The following is an 11,559-nucleotide window of genomic DNA, read 5'->3' on the forward strand; positions in this document are numbered from 1 at the left end:
GGAGTATTTCATAAAAATAATCAAGGAAAAAGTATTTATAAAAAAAAAACTAGTTTAATATCACCAAATAGTCACTTTAACCAACATATGAAAAAGAAGAATACCTAAGAACAGCTGGAAAAAGTAAAAAAAAAAGAAAGAAAGAAAGAAGAAAAAGCAGGCCAACTATTCTGAATACTATATACATAACCTGATACTCACTTAATCTATTTATTTATTGAGAATAAAAATATCTTCTTTTTTTAACAAAAAAAAATATTCCCTGTTAATATTGAGAAAATTGAAAATAATGAATGATTTAAGATTTTTTTTTGTAAAAAAAAACTCCCTATTCTCATTGGAACCTTTTGGAAATGAAAGAACACTTATTGTGTTGTTTACTTTACATTTTCATGACAAAAACTTATGTGAGACGGTATCACGAGCCGTATTTTGTGAGACATATCTCTTATTTGAGTTATCAATGAAAAAATATTACTTTTTATGCTAAGAGTATTACTTTTTATCGTGAATAAGATGGTTTCGTAATATACTTGCTCATATTTCTTTGCTGTTTGTTTTAATCTATTTTAGACATTTGGTGGAGCTAGCATTTCGAATGGAATATTATTTTTCATTCTTCCATTCAAACATTATGCCTTCCCCATTTCTTGATCAAAGTCTACTACACTACTCCTTCTCCTCCAAAAATATTGTCATTTGTTAATTTGTGCTATGAAGCGTGAATTTAATGGAGAGTTTAACGTAAAAGGTTCTGTAATAATTTATAAAAAAGAATTAAGAAAATGGTCCACCGCGCGAATAGCAGAAGAGCAAATTTGGGAAAACCATTGAATTGAAGAAAAGAGAGTTTACAAAATTTAATATATCTCTATATATCTCTTATGTATGTGCGTCTCTACTCTCTAATGAAATAACTACTTAATTGATTAATAGACTGCAACTACAACTGAGTCGCCGATGACTGCACCGTCGGTGTTATCGGCCGCCAATAGGAGGCTAGAGTATTTGCTGCTGTCTGATGGACCACCAGCGAGATGCCATGGAGACTTGAGGCCCGGAGTTATGCAGCTCCATTCAGAGCTTGTTGACTTGGAACAACAGCTCATGGACGTTAAACCATCACATTTATGGAAACAGGCAATACGATTAGCTTATGACATTGAAGATACCATAGATTCCAATGCCCTGGTGAAATCTTGCGGGTGCCTTTCGAAGTTGTTCTCAGAGAGGAGCCTTCTGGTTGATCTTAAGATCTTTCTGGGGAAGATTCAAGTTCTCAAAAGCCTTGTAAACTTTGATAAAATCGTTAATGCAACAGAAGGAATCAGCTCCAGGAGTGGTATGACTTTTGATGCAACAAGAAGCAGCAGCGTATCAGCCGAATCTTTCGTAGGGATGGAATACGAAAAGGAACTGTTGTTTCATCATTTGTTTTTCTCCGACTATTCAGTGATTGCGATACTTGGCCTCGGTGGCTCGGGAAAGACCGCCCTGGCACAATCGGTGTACAATCATTATAGTGTGAGGGAGCATTTCGATTTGCGTGTTTGGGTTAGTGTAGGCATGAATCTTAGGCCGAGGGAAATTCTGGAGGTGATGTTATTACGCGTGGGTGTTAATTCAGTCTCGCAGAGTATTTCGGAGATGGAAACGACTGAGTTGATGGAGCAGCTGTATAAAGTCCAGAAAGGAAGAAGATGCCTGGTTGTCCTGGATGATGTTTGGTCCTTAGATGCCTGGAACACCATACGTCCTGTCTTACCACAGGACGATAACGCGAGCAGAGTGATCATTACAACCCGGCTGCAAGATTCGGTTCCACCGTCCTTGTACATTCACCGAAAATCATACATGACCCAAGAAGAAAGCTGGATGCTGATGGAAATTGTATCACAAATACGGGATATACTTGGTCCGTAGTACGTTTTTAGTTAATATGGTTTCATTTCTTGAAAATGTTGGAGTTATATTGAAAAGGTTAATTGTTATCGACTTAAAAATAACTTTCCCTTCAATTTCTTCTTTTGTTTTTATTTTTGAAAGACATGGAGTTCAGGAAGATCGGGCTGCAAATCCTTGAACAATGTCGTGGCAATCCTTTATCCATAATCGTGGCAAGCAATCTCCTGAAGGGAAAGAAGTTGGATGAATGGAAAGTAGTGCTGCAGTATCTTGAGCAACATCAAAATCGAGATGGTGGAGTTGGAAATATTTTGGGTTTAAGCTATGACACGCTACCAATTCATTTGAAGCCGTGCTTTGTTTATTTGGGACATTACCCAAGCAATCACGACATACTGGTTGACAGATTGTACTTACTCTGGATGGCTGAAGGACTTGTATCAACAAAAGATGTGCCCAACTTATCAAACTTTGATATTGCCGAAGCTAATTTTAAGGAATTGGTCGACAGACGCATGGTGACGGTTCAAAACGAGGAAGAATGGGACGCCCAAAGGCCTAAATCATGCCGAATCCATGACCTACTACGTGATCTCTGCATTAAGAAGGGAAAGGAGGAAGAATTTCTTAAGGTTGTTGGTTCAGTCCGCGTGAAGGAAACAAGCTTTACATCGCCCCGACTTGCGATATATTTGAACACGCATGATAATATAGATAGAGTTTCTTTGGAAACACCAGAAGCCAAGACCATCCGCTCCCTTCTTTTGTTCAAGACACAAAAAAATTCTAAGTGGCCGTCGGAAATTGCTGATCTTAAGGAGTTTAGATATATGAGGGTGTTGGACTTCAACGAAGTCAATTTTCGTGTTCAAAAGCTTCCAAAAAATATAGATAAACTTGTTTACCTGAGGTACCTAAGTTTCCGAGGGTGTTATATCATGGAATTCCCATCATCTTTCAGAAACTTCCCATTTTTGGAAACACTGGATTTACGGGTAATAGAAACTTGTAGAATGACTCTACCTAATGTCTTGAGGAAGCTTACGAGTTTGCGGCATCTGTATTTCCCTGTTATGTTTCAAATTGGTAGAGATACACAAGATGATCATAAGCTGAGGCTGGATGCTTTGACAAGGCTAGAAATACTTGAAAATTTCGATGCAAACTTATGTGATGTAGCTGACCTACATCAACTACAAAAAATTCAAGTCTTTTCAGGGGTTGTAGATGGAAATAACGAGGACTTGGAGAAGATCATTAACTTTTTGAATGAGAATGTGAGAAGCTCACGCCAAACATCACTGCTGGTGAAAAATTTTGATTGTTATTCGGAGAAAAGATTCTCAATTTTGGAAAATTTGCTCGACTGTCATGCTCTTCATGCTTTGGAGATAGAGGGGTTCCTGGGTGAGTTACGGATACTTGAAGGGATCAGTTTAACTTCAAACTTCACTAAGATGGTATTTAATGAATCTGAATTTGGACAAGACCCCATGCAAATACTAGGGATGCTTCCGAATCTAAGGAGCCTTGTCCTGTGCAACGATGCATTTGTAGGAAAGGCAATGGCATGTTCTGAAACAAGCTTCCCTCAACTCACAAGTCTCAAACTGGCGATGCTGCAGTCATTAGAGAGATGGGAAGTGAAATCAAGAGCCATGCCAAATCTTACTGTTTTGACCATCGAGCAGTGCGAGGAATTACAAATGCTTCCCTTTGAATTGACGGAAATACGGACCCTCAAGAAAGTAAAGATTGGGTCGATGCCACAAAAATTTCAAGAAAAGATTCGTCAGATGCCCTTGAGTTATTTGGTGGAAATCACCCCATATGATTTCTGATTGCTGCTTTGCGTGGATCCTAATTGCTTGGAGTAGCTTTGGCAACAAAACTAGTAAGGTATTCTTTTCGTCCCATGTCATTGAAAAATCAGAGTAATCCTTAAAAAAACACCGCTATAGGTCGTCCTCAAAGACGAAAAATGTTCCATGAAGGCCGCTCATTTAATTTACTCTGTTTATTTTTTTCCAGAGGATGATCAAGTTGAAGATGAAAACTGGTTTCGAGGTCGGTGATTGGAAGATGTTTCAGGATTTGTTCTTTTGCTTGATGTATGAAATTATCTAGTCATCACGTTCAATAAGAAGGAACACTTCAGCAAATTTATGTAATGTTACAAAGTTAATATACTGTTTCCCAGGCCTTACATTTTGAAGTTGCTTACCTCTGTCTTCTTCTCATCAAGGAATAGGTTAAGGATCCGAGGAGCACCTTTGGCATCATTAGAAAATTTTGAGCACGGTTTTGTGTTTTCTTTTATTATTTCATGTTATCATTTAATTAGCAATTTCATTTTGAATCATGTTATTTTAACAAACGAGAGTCATTTTTTTCAACACACACACAGATAATATCATTTTATTTGAATATGACCATAATTTAAATTTTTCTGAACATTGGAATAATCTAAAGGTGAAACGCCAGAAAAGGATAGTCCAGTTTGAGTAGAATAATGCAAATGGATGATTGGATTGGAGACATGGAGACGATGTAGCTCTGTCCATTAGTCTGACCAGAACCAAGAATGTAATAGAAACAATAATCCAAGGCATGAATTTCAATCTTTTTTGACTGCTGGCAATTGTTTCTGTCCGTATAGCTGTATGTTGGTTGACACTTTGCTGGCATTATTGATTAAGGATTGCCACTTTCTTCAATACCATCACTCTTATTCACTTTCTTTTAAAAAAACTGTGACAGCAACACCAAGGGCAGAGCTAGAACTCTTACATGCACACAAGTCCCAGAAAATAAACTCTCGCCGCCAATCTTGTTTTAATATGTTGTTCTTGTTTTTTTGGAAAACAATTTAGTGAATCAATGTGTTTACATATAGAAGTCTTAGTAACTTAAGTATATAGAACATCATTTGGGAGGGGAAGGAAATACGAAAGCATAGAATGATTGAATTTCAACTGCATCACATGGTAACAAATATTATATGACCATTTAATGATTATTCTAAGTCTGCGTCACATGATGGAGCCAATTAGGACATTTATTGCACAATAGTTTGTGCCCATAAGCATTTAAAATTCGCAAACTCCTGTTAGAAAAAGCATTTTGGCAAAAATAAAATAATTCAAATATGATTATATTTAGAGCCCTTCAGATTTAACTTAGCTTGAAAACTTGGGATCATGCGGTGTAACAGAAAATTATTTTCTGATTAGTACCAGTATAACATAATCGTTGAATTGTTGATATAAATAGAGGTCCCTCATAGATTTATTTGTGGGGATCATATATCTTATTACTTATATAATTCAAGAACCTGAACAAATAATATTTGTGGGAAGTGATAGGCCAAGAAACAAATATATGTGTAACGCCAAGTTACGTTTATTCAATCAATGGATGACAAAAAAAATGAGAAATTCATGAAAAATTCTATTCGATTTCGATTTCGATTTCCCTTGATGCATTGTCTGAAATATGAAAAGTCTGTTGGTCGATATGTTTCTGCCAGCTTTCATGCCATTTGCTAATTAATAATACATTTGTTAATTGGTGTGACAACCAGAATGTTCTCTTCAATTGCCATATGTATGTATATTCACTTAAATCTAAGATACAACATATTCCACTATACTTCAAACGATGGCGAGAAATCTTGTTTTCTGCTTAGCAATCTGCGGTTGGCTCCTGGGCTGTTCGTCTGCTGATTGGAACATCTTGAATCAGAAGAAAACAAAACATGGGCTCCAGATCACCTTGAGAAACTACTGCGAGAGTTGGAGGATGAATGTTGAGTTGCACAATATAAAGGATTTCGAGGTTGTGCCTGAAGAATGCGTTCAGTACATCGGGAAGTACATGACATCGACTCAATACAAGGTCGATTCACAGACAACGATCGATGAAAGCACCGTGTATCTTGCCACCAGCTGCGGCTTGAAGAAAGATGGGAAGGATGCTTGGATCTTCGACATTGATGACACCCTTCTTTCCACCGTGCCTTATTACAAGAAAAACGGGTTCGGGTAAATCCTTAACTATTCTAAAATATTCACATAATTCTATGAAAAAGTCTACAAAAATTTAGAAAAAAAGTCTATAAGAATCTATGAAATTTGTTTTACAATTCTATGAAATTCCATAAAAGTCAATAAAAATCCATCAACTTTACAAAAGTTCATCATTTAAAAAAAGTCATTAAAAGTCTTTGAAAGTATAGAATGAATACACCCCCTTAATGTTTTGTTCATTTCTTGATCATGGTAAATGGTTTTATGTGCTCTTAAATTTGATACAGTTGAAATTTTGTATCAATGTCATGGTAATTATGTATAGGGGAAACAAGTTGAACTCTACATCTTTGCAAGAATGGAAGAATCGGGGAAAAGCTCCAGTACTAGACTACTCGCTGAGACTGTTCAATGATCTTAAAGGGCTTGGAGTTAAGATCTTTTTGGTTTCTTCAAGAAATGAATGCCTCAGATCAGCTACGATTGATAATCTTGTTGACGTTGGTTATCATGGATGGACTAATCTCATACTAAGGTTTGAAAAAATAACGAAGATATCCCAGAAAGTATGGCTTTTAGGCCTACTTTTTAAGGGATTCTTTACTCCAATCTTTGATCTTTTGAGCTGAAAACATTGTGTTGTTAATGCAGAGATTCAGATGACGAAGGAAAGGACGTCCAACAATTCAAGGCTGATGCGAGGAAGCAATTAACCAACAAGGGTTACCGTATTTGGGGCATCCTAGGCGATCAATGGAGCAGTATTGAAGGGCTTCCAAGTGCAAAAAGAACTTTCAAACTTCCGAATCCTCTCTACTACGTTGCTTGATTCTTATTTCAAATCGATTACATGTCATTAAGTTACATTTCCTCTGAATTTCCATATTTTGTATCTACTTTATTAATGCCTGATTCTTTTATATTGTCCCGGATTGAGTTCGAGATGCTAAACATCCAAAAAAAAAAAACACTTCTTTTCAAGGCATCTTCAACGATCTCAAGAACATAAGCTGAACTTCATGGATTATTAAACGAGGTCCACATTTCTTCACCCAGTTCACATAATTTCGGATAGTTAGAAAACATGCATGTTACACATGAAGTACTAGCACAAACGAACTATACGTGCCTCTATTCTATCTTCTCCTCGGCTCCCCTCTGCTGCTTAGCACAGTACTCAAATAAACTACCATCAAAACAGCGTCTGATCGCCTCTTTCGACAAAAGACCATCCTGGTCCCTAGCTAGAATGTACAGAATGGTCCACTCCATTTTGCTCGCAGTCCTGCAGGATCAATATCCATCATTCTGTTGACTATAAAGACGGTCTAGTTTATATACAGAGTGGCCTAAGCTGGGTATAAGATTTTTGGTTTTACCATCCAAAGGGATCAAATGCTAGTCTGTTGCCCTCGGTCATGCGCCACATCTCTCCAAATGTAAGCTTGTCCGGAAATGTTCGTGCGTGCTTGCTAAACATGTTCTCAAAATTCACTGGGGAGTATCTGCAAATTTTTAAAAAATAATGTTTCACATCATAAAAATTACACATTTGATTGATATACACACAACTATATCATGCTGCAAACCTTCCTTCCGTGTCGTATGTTCCTGAATCACTCCCATGTTTGGCCTTGTGTATGTTATATATATATATTGGGAACAGAGGATTCGGAAACCAACCCTGTTGCAAAATATTTCCATTGATAAAATTCAAAACATACTTGGAATAGTTCCAATCCTGATAACAATATGAACTTCATGCTCATGACTCTAAACTTGACCCATCTCCAGACCAACCCTTCCTTTCCCAACATCGAACTCAAACTGAATTCTTTATACCATGAACTAGTAGCTACTAAAGTTGACATTCTTGCCGAAAGTGAACATTGCTTCATGCTTGGACATAAATTGTCCATGCATTACCACATAAGGTTAGCATCAGTTGTGTTATGTATTTCCACAACCAAATGAGAGTGGAGCTAAATCCTCTCCATTAGAGGTGATATTGAAAGAGCAAAGATATCAATAGAGCTGTAATAACTTACAGGAAGTGTTAGATAACTCAATCCCATGTTAATGACAATAGCAATTATAATTGATGCGATCATGTTGAAACCTATTTGCCGAAGTCCTGCAGATAATAAAAATTATTACCGAGAAGAAATGAATGAAATCATCACCAAAGTGGTGCATCTAACCTAAAATGTAGATTGTTCCATACAAAGATTAGACTAGTTTTGGAAAATCTTTAATGCCATTCAATGCTCGAGATTCATGATTCCGAGAAAAAATAAATGTCACTTAATTACGACACATGTCAATTAACATCTCAAAACAAATTGAAAAAATGTTGCAAAAGAATTCAAGCTGAAAAGTAAGTGTTCTATTTAATTAAAAGAGGAACAAAGAAACGGCTTATGAATACCAGCATAAGTCTCCCAGGGATATATTATCCCATTATCGTCTTGGTCAAAGAAGGCACAATGTTGCTGCAGTACACTCAAATCATTATGAGCATGGCCAGGTGTTCCATTAGGGTGGTCCATATCAGGAGCAACCAGACCTCTTGCCATATCTGAAATTTCATGAATTAAGATTCAAAAACCGAATGCATCTTTACTGTGTAGATAGATCAACATTATAATCTAGCTTCATTATCAAAAAAGAACATTTCAACCTGAATGTGTACTCTTATCCATCATTATAACTTGACATGAACATTTTCCTTTCAATATCCAAGGATGAACAGGCGAAAATAGCCATTTATCATGTCTAGCTCTTTGGAGATGATATCATGAATTTAAGTTTTGCTTTATCAAGCTTTCAAGATAACCAAAACAGTCAGTTGTGCAATACCAGAAGAGAATCGAGAACAAATTAGGAGATTCGGTATGCAACTAATCACTAGACCATATCAGATTTAAGGTATGCCTATCGTTGAGGAAAACTTGTGCTACTATACCCAAAGGAGTTCAGGAAAAAATGAAGCCCCATATGCACTTTTACTGTCAACAACTAACCACTTGATGCTAAGCTTTTCGATTCATCCCCAATAATATGGCCGGAGACCTCGGACACTATTCTAGAGTTTGCTAGAGCCAACCCTTGGAGCAGAAATCATGAATTCCAATCCCAGTCTGAATCAAAACAAAGAAATGATCTGATTCACCTTTTCCTATGGCGAATAGAGACCACTATTCTCGCTATTCTAATTTTGAATGCATGGGATACGAACATATTCCTGACTTACTACCCCACCACCATGCGTTAGAAATTACTGAATCACACCTTTCATGCATTCAATATTCGAGAAAGAACGTGTAAGCTTAACCTTATTGGTTTACTCTCTAAAAAAAGTTAATATACATATATCCTATACAAAAAGGAGGTTCAGATAAAAACTATGTACCGTGTAACGACAAAACAAAGCATAAAATAATGAACTGTTCCAGGTCAGATCATCCTGGTTCTTGCACGTAATATTAGCAGGTGATAAATTTTTTTTTTGACAAATTGCTAAAAGATCAATTTTTTTAATAAAAGTCCTGCAAATTTTTACTCTCCATCATTCATGTCGTTCTTATTAGACTTGAAAAATTAAGTTTGCCCCACAGGCTCACATTTGTTCTCGTGCTACATGTACTCCAAAGGATTGGCACGCCTCATAGACTTTTATGAGGCCGTTTCCCCCAAGATCTTGCCCTGGTAATGAATCCTAATTCTGACATCCCAAATAAATAAAGAATTGGGAAAAAAAAAACACTTTCAATTGACGGGTGCACATTATCTAATCCTTCAAGAAACGAGTACCGAACAACATCTTACAAGGCTTCGGAATCGAAGTTTCCAAGTCGGTCCGCACTGGCCGCTCGAAGGTCACAGGCGCAAGCGGCGCCTCCGGCGACAATGCAGGATTTCTCTCCGCTCTAGCAGCTGCCATCTCTCTACAAAATCAGTCGCGAAAAAACCTCCAAGAAAATCAATGTTTCCAGAAGGAACCTTTTGCAAATTGAACCAGCAAATGCATGTATACAAAAAAGAACAAGAGAAACGGTGGGGCGGAGAAATCTGCGCGGATGCGTCCTCACAGGTGACGGGTCGCGTGATTTATCGGGGCTTCGCTCGTGACACGTACACCCCTTCCCATCACGTCGCTTCAATTCTAGAGCAACACCCTGCGGCACCAAAAATTACAAGTCTGACTGTTTTTATCCTCGAGAGTGCAATCCTAAAATAAAAACGTGTAAAATATTTGGATAAATAGACGAAATTTCAAGGATAAGATATGTAGATTATTGCATCAATGTGTGTTTCAGCGCAAGACAGGTTCGAACTTGGAGTGAGCATGAGACGGTTTCACGTATCTTAATTTGTGATATGAGACAACTCTATCGATATTCACAATAAAAAATAATACTCTTAGCATAAAAAATAATATTTTTTCATGTCAAATAAAATATCCGTCTCACAAATACGACTCGTAAGACCGTCTCACACAAATTTTTGTCCGAACTTTGAGCTCTTTTTTTTTACAAGAAGTCCGGTCCGGTCTTGATTATTGCATCATTTTAAGATTGAAGATAAAGATTTTTATGTAAAATTAGCGATAGAAACAAATGACTATAAAAATTAAAATTTAGGTGAGAATTTGAACAGAGATGCGATAGTTTAATTTGGATAAAATTTTGAATAAGAAGTCAGAGAATATTTGATTAATTTGATTAATTTATTTGTCTTAAATATATATGTAATGGAATTTTTATAAAAGATTTCCCATTATATCAAAAGTTAGTAGTTCAAGAGATTTAATTGCAACTAATAGCAGATTATATAAATTATTACAGATGAAAAAAATATCATATGAAGTCCTTAAAAATGATTTGAGATTTTTCTAATCTTTGTGCGATTGTATGACATAGTTTCTGATTATCTAATTAAATACTATAATATATTATCCTAAATTTTTTTTTAATATTGAAACCATAACATATTACTAGGTAGGAACACCTCAAGAATTGAGGTGTCTTACCCAGATTTATAGATTAATATATGAGTATTTATATTGTTTTTATAGAATAATTAATTGTGTGTTTATATCTGTACAAGTTTTATTTAACAATGTAATTTTAAAAGCTATATGTATTATGAGTATATCATACTTTCCGTTATAACAATATTCCTACATTTAGTATTACAAATTGGCTTAACAAAATAAAAAAATTGGGAAAACAAAGAATTTAAACGAGTCAAATATTGATTAATTTATATCGATACACTATTATATAGCTTTCGTAGCAATAACTATATTACATATATTCAAATAAATATTAAAAAAACTAATATACAGCTTTCGTAGCAATAGTTATATTACATATATTCAAATAAATCTAAAAAAAATAGAAAATAAATCAAAAAAACACCAAATATTTCTGCCGTAGGAATAAACTTATCCCAGATCTCAAGTAAGGTGATACGTTAATTGGATCAAATTTTTTTATATTGCAATCTAAAGACTGATTACATTTTCTCTCCTCTTTTTAGCCAACAAATTCTTTTATTTCGGCACGTAGAACAAAGACTCTAAGCCGATTAAGATTCAGAACCTGTATGAGTTCCACGGATC

General features: G+C 35.9%; 3 protein-coding genes across 5 annotated transcripts; 2 read left to right on the forward strand and 1 right to left on the reverse strand.

Moving 5' to 3' along the window:
* The first annotated feature begins 886 nt into the window (after nucleotides 1-886).
* Nucleotides 887-4,202, forward strand: LOC142528011 (disease resistance protein RPH8A-like). 3 transcript variants are annotated; one of them, XR_012815586.1, is made up of 3 exons: nucleotides 887-1,915; nucleotides 2,047-3,804; nucleotides 3,937-4,202. XR_012815586.1 is itself a non-coding variant. In XM_075633039.1 (2 exons), exons 1-2 carry the CDS (start codon nucleotides 961-963, stop codon nucleotides 3,744-3,746), a joined length of 2,655 nt encoding a protein of 884 aa, XP_075489154.1. In that variant the 5' UTR covers nucleotides 887-960; the 3' UTR covers nucleotides 3,747-3,897. The 3 variants fall into 3 exon arrangements, 1 of the variants encoding a protein (XP_075489154.1); XR_012815587.1 differs by having other exon boundaries at nucleotides 2,047-3,799; XM_075633039.1 differs by lacking the exon at nucleotides 3,937-4,202 and having other exon boundaries at nucleotides 2,047-3,897.
* Nucleotides 4,203-5,387: 1,185 nt separating this feature from the next.
* Nucleotides 5,388-7,219, forward strand: LOC142527230 (acid phosphatase 1-like). Its single transcript, XM_075631969.1, has 3 exons — nucleotides 5,388-5,948; nucleotides 6,259-6,468; nucleotides 6,585-7,219. The coding sequence occupies exons 1-3, from the start codon at nucleotides 5,566-5,568 to the stop codon at nucleotides 6,760-6,762; spliced, it is 771 nt and encodes a 256-aa protein (XP_075488084.1). The 5' UTR covers nucleotides 5,388-5,565; the 3' UTR covers nucleotides 6,763-7,219.
* On the reverse strand, nucleotides 6,931-10,167 carry LOC142527231 (peroxygenase-like). Its single transcript, XM_075631970.1, has 6 exons — nucleotides 9,762-10,167; nucleotides 8,362-8,511; nucleotides 7,982-8,067; nucleotides 7,523-7,617; nucleotides 7,313-7,438; nucleotides 6,931-7,218 (listed from the first exon to the last, which is right to left on the reverse strand). Exons 1-6 carry the CDS (start codon nucleotides 9,874-9,876, stop codon nucleotides 7,065-7,067), a joined length of 726 nt encoding a protein of 241 aa, XP_075488085.1. The 5' UTR covers nucleotides 9,877-10,167; the 3' UTR covers nucleotides 6,931-7,064.
* Nucleotides 10,168-11,559: the final 1,392 nt, after the last annotated feature.

This window comes from Primulina tabacum, chromosome 15, assembly GCF_025594145.1.
Source record: "Primulina tabacum isolate GXHZ01 chromosome 15, ASM2559414v2, whole genome shotgun sequence".
Taxonomy (NCBI): Eukaryota; Viridiplantae; Streptophyta; class Magnoliopsida; order Lamiales; family Gesneriaceae; genus Primulina; species Primulina tabacum.